General features: G+C 36.1%; 1 protein-coding gene across 8 annotated transcripts in view; it reads left to right on the top strand.

Annotated features, from left to right (window-relative positions):
• The window catches only part of LOC104252008 (sodium channel protein type 2 subunit alpha), a 54,976-nt gene that overhangs the window by 14,583 nt on the left and 20,603 nt on the right, over positions 1-19,790 (top strand). For 3 of the 8 annotated variants that reach the window (XM_059820774.1, XM_059820777.1, XM_059820776.1), the window contains exons 9-16: positions 39-245; positions 1,687-1,977; positions 5,164-5,544; positions 6,551-6,683; positions 8,311-8,549; positions 9,477-9,650; positions 11,363-11,719; positions 13,338-13,817. In XM_059820774.1, coding sequence (XP_059676757.1) covers positions 39-245; positions 1,687-1,977; positions 5,164-5,544; positions 6,551-6,683; positions 8,311-8,549; positions 9,477-9,650; positions 11,363-11,719; positions 13,338-13,817 — 2,262 coding nt within the window. Of the gene's footprint in view, positions 1-38; positions 246-1,686; positions 1,978-5,163; positions 5,545-6,536; positions 6,684-8,310; positions 8,550-9,476; positions 9,651-11,362; positions 11,720-13,337; positions 13,818-19,790 lie in introns of all 8 variants that reach the window. The other 5 variants (XM_059820779.1, XM_059820778.1, XM_059820782.1 and 2 more) reach the window with 3 other exon arrangements.

Below are 19,790 nucleotides of genomic sequence, written 5' to 3' on the forward strand. Positions count from 1 at the left end.
AAGTCTGCTAAAAATGTGTATTATCTCTTTTTCCCCAGACACTGCGTGCTGCTGGGAAAACATACATGATATTTTTTGTTTTGGTCATTTTCCTGGGTTCTTTCTACCTGATTAACTTGATCCTGGCTGTGGTTGCCATGGCCTATGAAGAACAGAATCAAGCAACCATGGAAGAAGCAGAACAGAAAGAAGCAGAATTTCAGCAAATGCTGGAACAACTGAAAAAGCAACAGGAAGAAGCTCAGGTATCCCTGTAAAGTAAAATTCCTTCTTCCATTCATGATTGTGATCTGATGTGTTACGTCCACATATGAGAATACTTTTACTTCCCTACTCCTAACAATATATATTACGTCCAGTCTTATAAAGTCTTTCGTTTTGCAAACAATCTTTAATGTTTTCCATTGCACTGTTTCTGCTGGCTTGAGTGAACCTGTTAATTTGTGACAAAAATTACAACCAATAAGCTAAAATACTGGATTTTCAAATTGGAGATGGAAATTAACTTTTTTACTGAGCACTTGAACAAGTTGCCCAGAGTGCCTGTGGAATCACCATCCTTGGAGATATTCAAAAGCCATCTGGCCATGGTCCTGGGCAATCTGCTTTAGGTGACCCTGTGTGTGCCAGGGAGTTGGACATGATGACTTCCAGAAGTTCCTTTCCAACCTCAACCATTCTGTGATTCTGTGAAATGGAGATGTGGGGAAAAAAACCCCCAGGAATTCTGCTTATTTAGTAACAGAAGCAAAACTATTGTAGGTGCTGTTGGAGAAATATTTTGCTTCAGCAACATTTGGCTTTTTCTACTCCTTCCCCAGCTCTCACAGCAGAAAGCCATAGTGTTCCAGTTTTAAAGAAAACTGGAAAAAGTGGAGAAACTGGAGAAAATGGTTCTGTGGTACAGACATCATGATTCATACTGCCCTGAAATTCCTTTTCATTTTTTGAAGACTCTGAAATCTTTAATAGGATAATTGATAATGTCTGCTTGGCATGTGGCCACATAGAGCAGAAGTTGAACTTTGTCTTCCATGTAAGCACATGACTAAAGTCAGCAATAGGGTTTTTTTGTTTGGTTGGTTAGTTGGTTTGTGGGGGGTTTTTTTATTTTATTTGTAAATAAATTTTAATCAGATGCTCCACAAATGTTCGAAACTTCAAACAGAAACAGGTCGCTAATAGCCGGCAGTTTAACTCAAATCTCTGATTACGATTTGCAAAACTGAGATAAACAATATTACACCAGATCTTTAATAGACTAGAGAGTACTCAAAACCCAGCAAAATAGTGTAAGAAAGTGTTGGTTCCTTGTTATGTTCCCTGTGTTAACAGGGATTTTTCCTGTTGTTTGAGCCTTAATTCCTTACTTTTACATAGTATTTCAGGTGAAAAATTCATTGCAACATATTGCTCCAATCTAAAACAGATGTGTGTTAACTTGGTTCTCTGACAGCACATTTTCCCTTGGGCTGCTCTAACTCCTGGTTTATGGAGCAGTGGCAAATTATGGTTCCTGTGGTATTTCACAAATTATGCTTCTTATGATATGCTGGGTTGAGTGAAGTGGGATCATTGCTTTTGTTTCAAAATCACTATTTTTTTAAGAATGGCAATAAATTTAAAATAGTGAATGGTGTGTGTTTATATAAATGTTGTAAATTGCATATGTGCTTGTATATATAGGCAGCAGCAGCAGCTGCAGCAGCTGACTCAAGAGATTATAGTGGAGTAGGTGGAATAGGTGGATTCTCCGAAAGTTCTTCTGAAGCATCAAAACTGAGCTCAAAAAGTGCTAAAGAAAGGAGGAATAGAAGAAAGAAAAAAAAGCAAAAAGAACAATCTGAAGGCGAGGAGAAGGATGGGGAAGAATTTCACAAATCTGAATCAGAGGACAGCATCAAAAGGAAAGGTTTCCGATTTTCCATTGAGGGGAATAGACTGACATATGAAAAGAGATTCTCTTCCCCACACCAGGTACCATAGTATTATTACCTCTTAAACACCTTTGTTGTCTACTCATCCTATAAACAAAACCCTGTAAAGTAGTTTGGTCAAATCTTGCAAAAGATACCACAGATTCTTTAATATCTTAAATCAAAGTATGACCAAGTTAATACTTTCAGCCAAAGATGAAACTGTAAGAATTTGAGAGATTGTGAGTTTATTCTGTATTTATGTGTGAAAAATCAAAATCATGTGTATTAATTAAAAGGAGTTGTATTTCAAGTTTCTTAAGGAAAATGGACCTATCTCCCCATCAAGATGGATGTATTCAGCATGATCAATGGATCAAAATTTGGTGCACACATACAAAGGAATTTCATGTTTTAAATGAGAAAAGTACTAAATTTGTGTTGCAAAAAACCGAGTAGAAATTGCATAAATGTTCCTGCGAAATTTGACAAATTAATTCATGTGAGACCATTAATTGCGTTATCTTAAAGAAGGTGGAAATATCTGTGGCAACGTGTCCTTGCATGTGTTCACTTACATTGAAACACCAGTGACTCAGAGTGCCATCTGCATCTCCCATCCAGACATTTATTTCATTTGATAGTTTTGTTATCCCTTCTCCAGTTTTCAGAGCTCCTCTTCATTTGCTCACCTCCAACTCTCCCCTCAGCACTTCAAGTCCAGATCTCACATCCATTCTGTCCTTTTTCTGCCCCTTTGTGTGCCTCAATATGCTTCTCCCTTTTATCCCCACCTTCTCAATTCTCCCTGGTATTTATGACTTGCTTTCTCCCTCTTTTTAGTCACTATTACTAAACTCATTCCTTCCTTTTTAATCCTCTTCTATTACTGTCTCTAGAAAGCCTGTTTCATCCCTAAATAGATCATGAGCATCCGTATTCTCTTCATGTACCACTTCCTCCAGCTCCCATTTTCAAAGAAGCTCAGACCTCTTCATCCAGTATTTTCTTATTAAGGACTGTCCTCTTTAGACCAGACTGTGATGGGAATATAATGTTTCTAGCTTCCTATTTCTTCAGAGTTAACTCCTCCCTCCACTTACTTCCTAACGTACTTCCTTTTTTAATAGTACTGCATCCTTTCCCCTGCCCCCCTTGGTTTGCCACCGTTTTATGTTGTTAACTGTCTAGTCTCTGTAAGACTTCATTGCTGAATTTAGTTCATGATTCATTCTGTTTCTTATACAAATTTTCACACCTATATCCATTGACTTCAGCTTCATGTTGAAGACCCATCTGATCCCTTAGCTGCATATTCTTGCTTGTGTCTTCATTCAAACTGCAGCCTTATTCAACTGTAGCTCAATTCATCCATCTTGTAAGAAATGAAGCATTCCTCATACAACTTGCTTCTCTTACCTTTTCATCTCCAAGTTCATTTACAGCTGTTTACTATGACAGTCTAGCAATCCCCTCCCCTCTGGTTTTCCAAACTTAGTTCCTTTTTACTCTGGGTTCTAGCCGCTAAACAGAAATTCCACTCACCAGTTTTTAATATTCTTTTTCTAGACAAAACTCAGGTTTATATCTTTGACATTTTCCTTGACATTTCACTTGCCTTCAATGTAACTGACCATTATTTCTTCTTGAAAACTTACTCTTCCTAACATTCATGATTTCGTCTCCTCTCAATTTTCCTGGTTTAGTTGTGCTTTAGAATATCCTTTTACCCCTTTGACGGTTTTCTAAGGGATTTCCACAAGGTCTTCTCCTAGTTCCCTTCTCTCGCTCTTTTTCTTTTCTTTTTTTTTTTTTAAAACTCTACTCTGGGCCCACAACTGTGAATAATTTTTAACTTGGACCTCTTTCCATGTCCCAATTACTGCTGTATTCATCAAGAATGTTGTTGCAAAGAGCACTAACCTATCTCATTGCTTTTACCTAATCTGCTAGTAAACATATCTACCTAAAGATATTTTTTTAATACCATAAAACGTATGTGCCTAAAGTTCTTCCCAACCCACCTTGTCTACTTACAGTAAACAAGTCAAGTCCCAGCTTTGACTGACCCATGCCAGCATCCATAACCTCCTGTTAAATTTTCAAACTAGTTTCTTTGAGCTCTTTCTGGTATGCTGCCCATCATGCTTGGAAGAAGCTCCCATGAGTTTCCACAGAACACTTCATTGCTTTCCTCAAATCCCTCTTTAAAACTCTCTTTTACCATGCTGCCTACAGAAAGCTTGACAGGGAAGTGACTTCAGGTGAGCTAAGACCACTGTTTATCATACCCATCAATTTTGCCTCCTTGTATTCCCTCTCTTTTTGTATCCATCTGTTGTGTTACACTTAGATGATAAGTTCTTTGCAGAGTGCCTTTTTGTTCTGCATTTTGCAGTACCTAGAACAATGGAGCTCAGGTCCATAAAGATAAGTTGCAGAAGAGAAGCAAAGACACTGCTTTGTTATGTATCATCTCTGCTATTCAGAGAGGTCTTGGGTGAAATCAGGTGCTAATGCCAATCAATCAAGTCAAGAGAATCACTGATATGAATTAAAGTTAAGAACATGTGTAATTATTTGCAAGATTAGAGCATTATTTTGACTCTGATCCTAAAACATCCTCCCATAGCAGGACATTTACTCACATGAGTAAACTGATGAAGATTAGTAAGACTATTCATACAAAAATATGGGCATATCTTTGCATGTTCAGCATACCTGAGACTTTAAAAAAGAAATAAAAACCTTATTGTGGCCTACTTGACTAGTATCTGAAAAAACTTGTATGTTTTTTCGACGAGGCACTATTTGGGAGCTACCTCTGTGTGCAGACTGAGTCACAGGAAATTTGCCTAAAATTTTATTTACTCAGCCTGTCAGACTAATGCCAACGTGGGGTAAATAGTGTCTAGATGTACTTACCCAGTTTATGAACAGTTGGTAATAAAACAGGCAGAATGGCAGAGGAAACAATTCCGTCAAGCAGTTTCTTTTACTCTAATTAAACCAATTGATTTCATATATCCAAAGCAGTAAAATAACTAGTCTTTGTCTGTCACTTATGTGCTTTCTGTTTACTATCCAAAAGGGAGTGTACTGGAGGGTGGGGGGCTGTACCAGTTCATTTCTTTGTAGATGACCTTACCCTTTAAGACATACTAACACTGTGGGTTTTACCCCTGTATGAAAACATTATTTTTAAAAGGACTTTCATCTGACAATCATTGTTTTTATTTGCCTACAGTCTTTGCTGAGCATTCGTGGCTCCCTGTTTTCCCCAAGGCGCAATAGCAGAACAAGTCTTTTCAGCTTCAGAGGTCGAGCAAAAGATGTAGGATCAGAAAATGACTTTGCTGATGATGAGCACAGCACTTTTGAAGACAATGAGAGCCGAAGAGATTCTCTCTTTGTTCCTCATAGACATGGTGAACGGCGCAACAGTAACATTAGTCAGGCCAGTAGGTCATCCAGGACAGTACTTCCACTTCCAGCAAATGGGAAGATGCACAGCACTGTGGATTGCAATGGAGTAGTTTCTTTAGTCGGTGGGCCGCCAGCTCTGACGTCACCTACTGGACAGCTTCTGCCAGAGGTGATGATTGATAAAGCAGCCACTGCTAGCAATGTAAGGAAGTCTGCAATAGCTCAGGCATGATGTCCTCTCCCTGTGTGATCAGCTACTGTTTCTACAAAATTTAGTCACTTGGGAATGATTCCCTTTCTGGCCAAGCTGTGAATGCTCTTTTCATATATTCCAGTTATAAGCTAAAGTAGAAACTGAAAATATATGCTAATTTACTGGGAATTAACAGAATAGCATAGTAAAGCATTGAATAATGTAGTATGTGTAGTCTTATACCCATTGATTCATTATGCTAACTGAAGACTTAACTGGAAGATTCTGTATTTGTATATCAGCCAGGATATCAAAATGAAAAAAAATTTATAAATTAATTATATTTACTTAATGGAATATATTAAATGAGTATTTAACTTCCCACTGACCATACATGAAACTTTTGATATAACACTGATAGTACAACTTACATGGGTTGTGATAGTGTTCCTGTCACATAGTTAATATTTCTAGGGTGGTTTTTTTTTTTTTTGGAGATGTCAACATTATTAAATATTTTTTCTTCTATTTTGTTTGAAAATGTGCTCTAGGAAATAGATAATTTATTCTAAATTAAGAGTTACCTTAAGAAAATACACTTACTTTTTGTGCTTTTATTGCTAGCTGTGTGGGCTGTGCATTTTCATGTTTAGAAAAAGACTTCACTGCCTATTTAGAAAGATATTTATGGCAGAGCTCATTGACAAGCATTGTGGAACTTTTTATAGTCTAAAAACTGTTTATAGTCTAAAATCTGTTTTAATGTCCCAGCCCTGTTTCAGCAAAATACTTAAAAACATATTCTTTAAGCACAAGAGCAATCCTACTGATGTATTTGACTATTTGCTATATACAAAGTTAGGCATATATTCGTCTATTGCAAAACCACAACATAAATGGAGCATGGTGCAGGACAGCAGGGTCTTTTAAACCATTATACTTTTATAATAATTTGCAGTGTTATTCTTATTAAATGAACAATCAATACGCTATTTTATCAGTGTTTTATTTTCAGGGCACTACTACAGAAACTGACTTAAGAAAGAGACGTTCTAGTTCTTACCATGTTCCTATGGACTACCTAACAGATCCTAGTGCAAGGCAAAGAGCAATGAGTATAGCCAGCATGCTTACAAACACAATGGAAGGTATGTAACAGAATTTTTGTATGACAATGCCATAAAATGCTATTAAATGTATGATACATTAAGTAGCAGTGGTGTTTTAAGGCAGCTATTTCAGCCTAAAGGGTACAGGCAAGATGAGATTTGTACATAGAGGTTGTATATTTTTTTTTAAAGATGGACCAATATATTTGGAAAAGCTTTCAATATACTAATAGGTTTGAGGTGGAAGCAGCAAACTTCCAAGTTAAATGCAAGCAGAAAGCAATTGATCAATGCAGTGTTTCCCTAGTGATGTTATGTTTTGGGGTAAAAGCTCTTTTTAGAGTACTGAAACGGCTATGCTTCTTGCAGTAGAACAAACCCCTTCTACCAATTCACCAGACATGCTGTTTCACAAAGGAAGGTTTACATTCTTTCTGTAAGGCTAAATACAATGAACCTGAATCATGGAATTAAGCAACTTCTTGTAAGAAAGGGCAAAACATTACTTTGAGGCTTAAATGACTATGCCCAAAATAGCAAATGGGAAGGTAATAACAGGCAGTTTTGCACATGTGGACCATAATACTGTCTAAATAGTTGTCTGACTTCAGGTTTGTTCTAAATGTTTATCTTACATGAGGAAAATTTTAAATATTTTATTAATTCTATGTATAGAATCATAGAATGGTTTGGGTTGGAAGGGACCTTAAGGATCATCTAGTTCCAATCCCCCTGCCATGGGCAAGGACACCCTCCACTAGATGAGATTGCTCAAAGCCTCATCCAGCCTGGCCTTGAACACTTTCAGGGAGAAGACATCCACAACTTCTCTGGGCAACCTGCTCCAGTATCTCGCCACCCTCACAGTAAAGAATTTCTTCCTACTATCAAATCTAAATTTACCCTCTTTCAGCTGAAAATCATTACCCCTTGTCTTATCACTACACTCCCTTATAGAGTCCCTCGTCATCTTTCCTGTAGACCCCCTTTTAAGTACTGAAAGGCTGCTAGAAAGTCACCCTGGAGCCTTCTCTCCTCTAGGCTGACACAACCCCAACTCTTTCAGCCTGTCCTCACATGGGAGGTGCTCCAGCCCTCTAATAATCTTCATGGCCCTCCTCTGGACCCACTCCAAGAGGTCCATGTCTTTCTTATGCTGGGGATCCCAGAGCTGAACACAATACTCTAGGTGGGGTCCCACGAGAGCAGAGTAGAGGGGGAGAATCACCTCCTGCGACCTGCTGGCCACAATTCTTTTGCTGTAGCCTAGGATGAGATTGTTTTTCTGGGCTGTGAGCGCACAGTGCTGACTCATATTCAGTTTTTCATCCACCAATACCCCAATCCACTCATCGCCCAGCGTGTATGCCAGATTTCTAAGACAAATTTCTATTTTGCAGGCTATGTAGTATTTTCTTGTGAATGGTTATTTTATCTATTGAATATTTAGTATTCTTTGTACATCAAATTTAAAACATAGTGGGACAGAATATTTTTAATTGTAATGTCTTTTGACTGACAGTAGCCTTGGTTTCAAAAGGTCTACAATATCAACACAGTTCATCAACAGTACCTTGGAAAACAGCATTTAGGCCTCAAGGAAATATTCAGGTGATACTGCAATAGAGAAATATGTTTAAAATGTTATTTTCATTTTTCTCTCTAGAGCTGGAAGAATCCAGACAGAAATGCCCACCATGCTGGTATAAATTTGCTAACACTTGCTTGATTTGGGACTGCTGTACTCCCTGGCTGAAAGTCAAACATATTGTAAATTTGATTGTGATGGACCCATTTGTTGATCTGGCCATTACTATCTGCATTGTCCTAAACACCCTGTTCATGGCCATGGAGCACTATCCAATGACAGAACAGTTTAGTGGTGTGCTTTCAGTAGGAAACCTTGTAAGTCTTTCATGATGTACTGTGTATGTCAAATGCATTTTTCTTAAACAATTCTTCTGTGACCTATGTACATTGTTTAAAAGAAAATGTTGACTACATATTTAAAGTTTTGGGACAGTTGAATTTAAATTTAAGCTGTATCAAATCCCTCTTTGTTGACATTTGTGGATTTCAGCACTCTTGATTTATGGAGCAAAAGATAGTAAGATTTATTGAGTCAGTATGCATTTTGATTTTGAAAACATACAGCTTCTGTCATTGAAGCTGGTTAAAGGGATTTATCTAATATTTTTTCTTGGATGGATACTTACAAATCATAAGAACTTTCAGTTCCATTCCCACACCTGTTGTGCTCCTCACTAGGACCTCCTGAGGTCCTGGGTGTTCAGGTAATTGTAGAGGGGAAAGACCCAGTAAGCATGGCAGATATACTGCAGCTCCGCAGGAAATGGTGAATGGCATGACAGCGCCTTCTGCAGGTCATCCTGAAAAGAATAGTTCAGCTCAACTTTCAGTATAATTTTTTTTCTTAATAAAATAACTGTCCCTCTCATAAACTTATCTTTATCCCTAGAAGCAAAAAGATGTCCCAAGGGCAAAGATGAGATCTAAGGAGGAAAAACTGAGCATTAAAATCAGAAGAGATACTGTGTATTGGTATTTATACATGCATATTAGCAGGCTAGATAAAAATCATATTTTTCCCATTTGCCTCTTTTTCTTTGGAAGCCAAACGTAATGATGCATATGTAAGCTTCAAATCTGAATTTAATTCCTAACCCAAATGTATGGCAATACAGAGAAGCTATTCAGACTTATCATGGGTTCCTTGCTGAAGAATAACTTACCAAAAGTTGATACCATTAGTTTATTTTTTTTTAATATTTTCTCATTAAACTAGAGTAAGAAACTATATTTTCCTTGCAGGTGTTTACTGGAATTTTCACAGCAGAAATGTTTCTCAAGATAATTGCCATGGATCCTTATTATTATTTTCAAGAGGGGTGGAATATTTTTGATGGTTTTATTGTGAGTCTTAGTTTAATGGAGCTCGGCCTTGCAAATGTAGAAGGATTATCTGTCCTTCGATCATTCCGATTGGTAAATATACTAGACATGTTTCTATGTTATATTTTTGTATTTGTGCATGTATGTTGTGCATTTTTCATTTGTACATTACATCTTTGGCTAAGACAGAAGAACTTTTCATAAGAAGTTACAAAATACTAAATTGCATACCTGCTAGATGGCACGTATCTATTATGTCAAGTTTGTTTTACATATTATCTTAGTAACGTCTATTTCTTCTTCAAGACATTGTCAACATCAATTCTGTTCTTCTGGTGAGTGTGCGTTAAGGATTAACTTTTTTTAATAGTAGTATCTCTTAGAGTCTTTTTCTCCCTAGATGAGGGAATAAAAAAATGCAAGAGCTACAGGCCCTCACTACCTGTGACTGAAGATTAGTAAATCACTTAGTAAATAACGGATTAGTTAATAAAAGTTTATTGACAGTTTTAGCTGATAGACTTCCATTACCAGTTTGCTTACATGGTTAGTTTTAGAAGAGAGTAGTGTTAAGATTTTTCTTTGGATATGGATTTTTCATCAGTACCAGCCTTCTTCTTACCATCCTCTGCAAGGGTCCATCCATTGTCTAACAGCTTTTCTGTTCAGAAGTCACTACAGTATCTCTGTCTGTTATGAGATATCTCTGTCATGAATAGGAACTTGAAAAACCTTGATCTTGCTGAAGACTAGGCTAGCATGCAAGTTGATGATCGAATCCTCTTCTGAAAAGACCTACACAGTAAGAGACATGAAGCTAGAGTTCCTAGTCATCAAGCTCAACTTTTGCCTTAAATAAAGCAAAAAATATTTAACTTTTATTTAAAGTTAAATAAACCCCCTTTAAAAAAAGAGGGGGTATAAATTAATCCATTTGCTGATTCTCTGTATAGCATTATATTGCATTTTGCCTAAAGTCTAATACCTGCCTGGATTAACTTCTCCTTCAGTAATAGAATTCTGTTTTTAACTTCACATCTATGTATTTTATTTATGTCTCATCCCATGAAATAATATTTAGATTTAGATTACTTTTAGTATTCTCCTCTTTCAATTGTCTGAACACTTGCTGTATCTTTCCAAATAATTTCATTTTTGTCTGTTTCAAGTTCTAGTTTAACATAACACTTTCCTTTGTCTGTTTTTCTCAATGTTGTGTGACAAACGTTGTAAGACACATTATGCTTATTTTAAATGACAGAAAAGATATTGTTAAAGATACTTGCAAGTAACTTGTATGCCTGTCATTAAGAACTCTAGCTTGTTTCTCTTTCTAGGAAAACTATTTCTTCCATCTCTCTGCCAGTTAAGATGAAAGAGATCTGGAAGTGTCTATACACTTACAATCCTGTTAAGCTGATCACATTTCATATGTGCTGGTTTATTTTTAGTAATATTCTCTTAGAGTTAAGAGAAAGACTTGTCCAACAAGTACAACTTGCTTATAGATATCTAAAGTCACCAAAAGAGGCAAAGTCTGAATTGGAGACTTTGTGATAATTGCAAAGTAATTGAAATGAGCATAGAGATAATATTTTTTACTTCTTATGACTTGAATCAGGACTTAAGACTGCTGATGTCTAGTATTGTACAAAGAACTGGAAACACAAATTTTGTAACTAAAGTTTCTAAAGGTTACATGAGACATTATTTAGACACAGGGTAACTGAAGTATAAAATGTATAGCAATAATTTCATTACAATCAGTAACATGAATTACTGTATACTATTCTTCTGTTTTGCAGCTTCGAGTTTTCAAATTGGCAAAATCTTGGCCAACTCTAAATATGCTGATTAAGATTATTGGCAACTCAGTGGGGGCTTTGGGAAATCTGACCCTGGTGCTGGCCATCATTGTGTTCATTTTCGCTGTGGTTGGGATGCAGCTGTTTGGGAAAAGCTACAAGGAATGTGTCTGCAAGATCTCTAGTGACTGTGAACTTCCACGCTGGCACATGCATGACTTTTTCCACTCTTTCTTGATTGTATTTCGAGTACTGTGTGGAGAATGGATAGAAACGATGTGGGATTGCATGGAGGTTGCAGGCCAAACTATGTGCCTTACTGTCTTCATGATGGTCATGGTGATTGGAAACCTAGTGGTACGTAATCGGTGGGGATTTTTTAAAACTATTAGAACATATTTCTTACTTTTCATGATTTAGAAATCAGACAGGAAGACTGGAGAAGGACTTTAGGAAATCATGTAATTAATTTGCCCTTTCTCTAAACCAGGTTCAAATATACCTTGATTACGAAAAACGTTTGCCCACCTTTTCTTTTAAATCTTCAGTAACTTCATAACCACTTTAATAAGATCAGTGCTGAATTATGCTTATAGTTAAAAATGCCTTTTAAAAAACCATCAAACTTAAATCACCTTTTACAGCCAGTTAAACTGACTGGTCTCAATAGTGATGGAAAACAGTTGGTCTTCATGACAACATTTGTATTACTTAAAGGCTTACTGTTTCAACTTTCAGTCTTTTCTTTCTGAAAAAAAATAAGCCTAGCTGTTCAATTTTTTCTCACAGGTGATGATTTCTAAACTACTTATCCCTTTTGCTACTGGCCTCTGAATTCCTTCCAAGCAGCATTTTGGATAGAGACAAAAGTACCAAATAACATGGAATAGTTATACTTCCATGTCTTACACCCAGCGTTCCTTGTGATACATCCGCAAATGACACATGAAATTTCTGTACCAGCATTGCTTTTCTGATGCAGCCTATGTGCCCTTTTCTACAGTGCTTCCACCTTGCCAGTTTTCACACCTTCTGTATATGTACTTTTCATTTTTCATAACCAACATTTCCACACTAATACTTCAGAATTAAATGCCATATTGATTTTGAATCATTTTACCAATTTGCCATGGTTATGCCTAATTGTAGTTCTTTCTTGTTGAGTGCTAGCTATCCCTTCTCTTTTTGGTATCATCCACAAATTTTATAAATATGCTTATCCACAGGCATAAATACCAAGTTTAACTGGACTAATGTGAGATTCCTGTGGTATACCTTCTAAAATATTCTGCAAGTTTCAACAGGAAGAATTGACAAATATAATTTAAATATTATTTTTAATCAGTTTTGCACATAGTCTGTCATAACTACATGTAGTCCAAATTTGTCTTGTATGTTTGTAAAATGTCATGCAAGAAAGCCTGAAATAGTTTCCTAAAACTGAACACATCTGTGGACTCTTTATCTCTTAGCTAGTTTTTCTGCCCAAAACAAAAATAGACTGATATATTCTTGGCAAATATATGAGTCCATTATATTCTGAATTGGAGATACTGAAAGTATGGTCTGGTGAACTGTAGAAGACTGGAGTCTGTCTGCATTCCCCTCACCTATGAACACTACAGCGGATGTAGCTTGCATAAATTACTACATCATGTTGTATCCTGCCTCCTTATGTCATTCTCCATTTTGAGGAACAGATCTGCACTACTTCCAGTGTGGAGGAGAAAGTCAAGGAACAGCTCAGATTTTCACCTATATTAATCAAGTTAAACAAGCTAAAAATGTTTTTGGCAAGTTATAATAAAATATGGGGACAGGGATTATGGACTGGAAAGAATAACAGGAAGGTGGGTTGAAATAAAGTGCTAGCTGTGAAATAAAAATTATGTCATATTGAACAAATAATAATGGAATTACTTTTTATGACTTAAAAATAAGAGATCCAGTATATTTTCTCCTTACTGTCTTTTAGGTACTCAACCTCTTTTTGGCCTTGCTGCTGAGCTCATTTAGTTCAGACAACCTTGCTGCTACAGACGATGATAATGAAATGAACAATCTACAGATTGCTGTGGCAAGGATTCAGAAAGGCATAGATTATGTGAAGAGAAAAGTGCGTGAATTCATCCAAAAAGCCTTTGTTAGAAAGCAGAAAGTTTTAGATGAAATCAAACCTCTTGAAGACCTAAACAACAAAAAAGACAGCTGTATTTCCAACCACACAATAGTAGAAATAGGTAAAAACCTTGCCTATCTTAAAGAAGGGAATGGAACTACCAGTGGCATAGGCAGCAGCGTGGAAAAATATGTTGTTGATGAAAGTGATTACATGTCATTCATAAACAATCCAAGTCTCACTGTGACAGTGCCAATTGCTGTCGGGGAATCAGATTTTGAAAATTTAAATACAGAGGAGTTCAGCAGTGAGTCAGACCTGGAAGAAAGCAAAGAGGTACGGCTATTTCTATATTTAAAATACTCTGATGCTTTTCTTTTTTTCCTAAGGTTACTAGTGTTGAGTTCAAGTCTCTATTTCATTCCTGTTTAACAGCATATACAAACTTGTAATGGTATTTAAGGTAAATTGATGTAAGGTTGCGGGTTTTGAATGAGATAGTAGTACAGTATTGCGTTTACAGTAATAATCAAGATGCATAAGATAATTTTTTAGAAAATTAATACTTTTTTTCTATTTTATTTAGTTAAATCATTAACAAGAAAATGAACCAATTTAATAGCCCTGAATACCAAAAGTCTTACAAAATGAGGGGGGGGGGTGCACAAGTTTCTGCATGCTTATTTCATCCGTGCAGTTTATTTACTCTTTTGTCTGCTTTCTGGAGTGCTTCCTGTCAAATTAATAGTTAATTCTGATGCTTTTAACCTTTTTGATATAGTCAAAATACATCAGAAGTACATATGAATACCGGACCAGCATCACTGAATGATTTCATATAAATGATTTCATATAAATCATTAATAATCCATCTTATAGTAGCAGAACCACTGAAGAAGTGAAGTAATGGCCTTATGGTAAAAAAGTTATGAAGCTTTATCTCTCAATATAAGATCCTTTCATATGGCTACCCATTATATTTTTTAAAACTTTAAGATATTTGAATCTGTTACTTACTGTGACCATAATAAATGCATCTCTTTCTGGCACAATGTGGTGCCAAACGGACAAATCCGAGCTAGCACTTAGTGAGTTACAGTGGATGCCGAAGCCGTTATTATTGTGTTAACCCAGTGCTCTGTCCAATTGTGCATGGTGGAGGCACACCACCTCAAGTGGAGTAAGTCTGTGCTATGCTTGGCACTGATGCTAGTTCGTTCAGAATTAGCATGGGTATTTCTGAACAGTACTGCATGCTATGGTGTAGGCATAAACTAAAATAAAAGTTTTCATAAGTGATTTTCTTGCACTTGAATCTGAGGGCGTAAGTATGGATAAGATGATTCTTCTTCTGAGATCCTTTTTTGTACAGACTGCATCACATATTTAGTCGTATTTTCTTGTTTCTTATCAGTAATGTCTTTATTGTTCTTTTAAAAATATTTATTTTTTGAAGGTTGTTTATATTAGTATTTATCTTACTCTTCAAAACCATGACTTGGGTGTAGAACAAAGCAGAAGTTGTTGTAGTTTAACCTTTGATTATTCTGTGTAACAAAAAGGGTGATTATATGAAAGTTTCTTGGTCTGAATGTAGGATTTTGCTTGATTCTATTCTATCTTTGTACATAGGATAAGAAAAGGAATCTTCCTCAGGCACTTTTACACCACACAGGGCTAGTGCTTTGTTCTGTCCTTCCAGTCTTCTGCTGTTCCATTGTTCTATCATCCCATTGTTAACTGTTTCAAAACTTACTGCTGCCAAAGGAGCAGCAAATTCTACTGCTAATCTGGTCAAATTCCACCTATCAGTGAGATCACACACAGAATGTTTGCATATGACAGTAATGGCACAGGTGATTTTTCTGTCTTTTTGTAAATCACATAGTTTCTTGGTATAGGCTTGGTCCTTCTGGGTTTGTTCTTTTTTTTCCTGCTTACTATGTTAAAGTCCATCTGTCACTTTCAGCCTTTTCCCTGCTTAGCAATTAGTGATAGCCAGAGCATGTACTGGAAGTTTGGGAATAAAATGTCTTAAAGTTCGGTACTAGGAAACAGAATACTTTGGATTTCTTCATCACAAAATATTTATTGCTATCTTGGTGGAGTAATAAATACCCGTCATTCTGTATTTGTCTGTAAAGTTAGCGTAGTATTTCTATTAGTTTCAAGGGTACTGTCAACCTAAACCTGTAATGTTTCATAAAACATTCTAAAGGCCTCAATTGGGAAGTGTGAAGAAGATACTGTTGTTATTCTGCAGATATATTGTAACTGGCAATGATGCTTCAGATGATATTGCTGTACGAATGACACTAAAAGAAAATCTTATGACACAGATACAGTCTGAATAGTTGACTGTGAAGTCCCAGTACAATCAGCAATATGCACTCAGGAAAACTCTCCTCTCTTCGCTTCCTATTTTGAGCTCCCACCCATATCAGATTAATTCTGCTAATGTAACTGATTCTGATATTACCACTATTCATGGTAGCAGTAAACTGTGTTTTAAATTGTCCTATATACTCTTCCTGTGCTTGTTCTTTTTTAAAGATTATGAAGTTACGTACATATTAACTGAAGTTTTATCAGAATAGATTATAGCTCTGATAATTTTTAATTGGCAACTTCTCCACAAAAAGTAATTTGGAAGTGTAATTGGATTCTACTAATTTAAACACTATATGTCATTAAAATGACTGAGAAAGAAGTCATTTAAATATTTTTATTAGTGATTATTAGATTAGTTAGCTGTTGAAGTCTGTTTTTAAAAATGTAATCCCAGGACTGTTCTGTACTAGTGGAGTATTCTCCATTTATTATGCTGAAGCTACAATTGTGCGGAAAATAATTTGTGATTCACTGAACAGTGGTAGTAAGAAGGAACATGACTTTTGGCAGTGCCTAATGACTAAGGTATCTGTTTTGAGACAGAAATCTTTCCCTGCTACAAAATCTGTTCATAATTTTTTAACAGTCAATAGTCAGTGGCTAAAATGCAGAAACTGCACTGAAATAGGGACCGGAACCTGAATTTCCCATATGAATTCCTGATCACCAACATTCTCCCTTTTGCTTCTTTTAGTAGTCCACTCAATCTTTAACTATTTACTGCACAAGAGCATTATGTCAGTATAAGAGATGGAGGATGTACCTTATTCAAACCTATAGGCTGGTGGTTAGCAGGACTGAGTGTGACCACAATGACAATGGTGCATCTATTTCTTCATTGTGTAACAGGAGGGTATGACTGCTGACTGTCTTCATTAGCCAAATCCTTCCTTTTTCCAATGGAAGGACCCCAACTGAGTTATTCTAAAAGGTGACAAAAATATTGGTTTGAATTCCTATAGGGAAAATTTTGAAGTGGATTGTCCCACATTTGAGACATGAGCTACAGTCATTAAGCTTCCACCACAAAAGAAAGGCTTTCTCCTCCAGATACAATATTTAAAAGAAAACATGTCCTCATTGCATTCTTGGAGGCACTTAATCCTGTGTATGTGTGTGTTAATCATGCTTCAGGAACTGCAAACAGATCAGGTGATAAGACAAAGAAATGCATATTTAATCAGGAATGCGCTAGTGCCAAGCAGTTTTGACTGGTCAAGCCTGAAACTCTTCTGAGAATATTCAGGACCAAAAATTCTTACTCTTGCAGAAGTTGAATGTTAAAAATTGAAGGGAAATGTTTACAAATTTCAGGCACCTTCAAGAGAGACACAGCAGTTAAGCAAAGACATTGTGAACATATTTCTTATAAGTGCCTAAATTTCAAAAAGATTTTAATCACAAAAGTGCATTTTTTTATCTTCATCCTAGTTCCTAGTCTTCACCAGATAATTCTTATCCACTATGGTTTTTGATATAGAGAAAAGTGGTGGCTTATTAGTCACAGGACCAACACTCTTGCCATGAAAATGATCCGCGGCAAAAGAAGGCATTTCTTTAACATAAAAAGTGACTACAAATCGCTTTTTGTTCAAGGCTTCCTCTTTTTTCTCATGCTATAACGTGCCTCCCATTTCTGCCCTCTCATGTTTTCCCATTTATATGATTCTGCTGTTGCCAAGTGTTGCCAGTCACTTCATTGCTTATATCACAAATTAAAAGAGATGAAGTTAGAAACTGCCACCAAACCATGTTCAGTTAGGAGTATTCCAAATTAAAAGCAGCTTAGGCATCCATGTACTGTGAAAACACTCTGCACAAGATAGGAACACTATGCACAAGATAGCCAGGTGCTAATGAGTATGTGTCTGTGTGCTTTTGCTTTTCTGTATGTATACACATGCATACACCTATTCACTGTGGTATAGGGTAAGAAGTGGAATTTCTACAAAGTAATTATAATTTATTAGCAAGTTTTAACTAAATATATTAATATTTGGTGAATTCTTTATTATAACATACATCTTTTCCAGTACTTTGATGGAAATATTAACCAGATTATGCCTTTCTAGAAACAATACATACAATATTGTACAAGGTAGTAGGTGTGAATTTACAAGGAATTTTCTAGAAAATTGCCTGAAACCTAAACCAGAATTAATTATGAGAACATTGTGTCCGTAAGAAGGGTAGTGGGGGAATACAATGTAATAAGGAAATTAGAGAACAAATCCTAAATAAAACTTTACCATGGAAGCAGGGTCATTAACAAATATGGGGCCACTGTGCTGAGTCTGTTGTCCTATACATAAAGGTCCCTGGACCCGAGCTGCATTACTGCTATCCAGCGTAGAAGCTATAAAAAGTATATTTTCCTTTTTAGGTCCTTAAGTACTATGGGGATGGTTTATATAGAAAATTTTGTAGTGCATGTATAGCTGTGTAATAATTAGATTTTTATGCTAAGTGTAACTTTTAGGTTAGTAATTACACCAAGATATACCAAGTTACAAGATATTTTTAAATGTCTTGGAAAATATGGGATTTCCTAATAATGTTGCAGACACCTTAATAATGTATATTTTACTTTAAGCAGTATTCAGCGCAAAAGAGCAGAGGTGCTGTGTCCTGAACTTCATTTCCTACCATTCTTACTTCTCACAGGATTAGAACCAAGCTGGATCAGTCAAGCGGGCAGCTCTGGTGCCTTTTAGCGAGGCAGAGCATCGTGTCACCAATTTTACACAGGTTACCTAAGCAAGTTATACATCTATATGTATATACTATATAATCACTTTTTAATGGATATTGACTGGCCTGCATGCTCTCAGCTATGATCTTGTCCCATTCATTGCAATAAAGTACAAACATGCACAGCTGCTCTCTGCTGAGTCACGGGACTCGCATCACAGCATGGTCAGGCAAGATCAGCAGCCCCAATATTTCTGTGGTTCAGAGACTATACCTTCCATGACATTTTAATAGTATTTTGCAGTGCATGCTACGTACCTTTCCCAATCTTGATGGTAAAGTTTTTGGGGTTCTATTTCTGAAGGGGTTTCTTTCCTTTTGAAGGAAGACAGAATATGTAACATGTAAGCTATGTTTCTCATCAGAAGCTTATATAAGTCCATCTGTAAACTGTGTTGATAATGATAGGCTGCTAGATGTTTTAGAAAATTTCATGCTATTGTATTTTAGCTTATAATGGAGGTAACTTGCAAACTCATGATAGCCACGTTTATTTTTCACAATTTTTTTCTTAGAAATGCTTTTCTTCAGTACTTGTATAAGCATTTAATTATTTTGGAGCTTAATATGCAGTCCTTGAAGCAACATTAAGCATGAAATTCATTTAATTTCAACAGTCAAAGCATGTGACCATCATTTGGTTAAAAAAAGCTCATACAAAACTGGTATTTGGCTAGTCAAACATTCAGAGATCAGTTCTGCTCTTACTTACACCCACACTTACAAGTGTAGAGGTGCAAAGAGAAATCTGATAGCAAGATCTGGTCCAATTCAGTCTTACCATACCTCTTTAATTTATGCATCACAAATTGACTACCTCCCCTGCCCTGAGAAACTTAAACTTATTCTCATCTTACCAGTAATAAATAAAGTTTAGCAGTCTAGTAAATAAGCTACTGATTTTGGACCAGAAGGTCCCCAGCTTCAGTATGTTTTACATCTCACCTGTTAAACATTACCATAATATTTACAACACCATAGTTGTATGATGCTGCTTTCAGTTTGGTAGATCAGTGGAGTTAAAATATACTTATTGCATAGCTTTTTGTCTTATATTTTGTAAGGAATAATTTATCTGATAAGTCATATTTTGATTTTAAAATATTCGTTATTCAAAATCCTTGGATACTCTGAAGAATTTAGGTTTTCGATTGTTTGTGAATTCGT

Source organism: Gavia stellata, chromosome 8, assembly GCF_030936135.1.
Source record: "Gavia stellata isolate bGavSte3 chromosome 8, bGavSte3.hap2, whole genome shotgun sequence".
Lineage (NCBI taxonomy): Eukaryota > Metazoa > Chordata > Aves > Gaviiformes > Gaviidae > Gavia > Gavia stellata.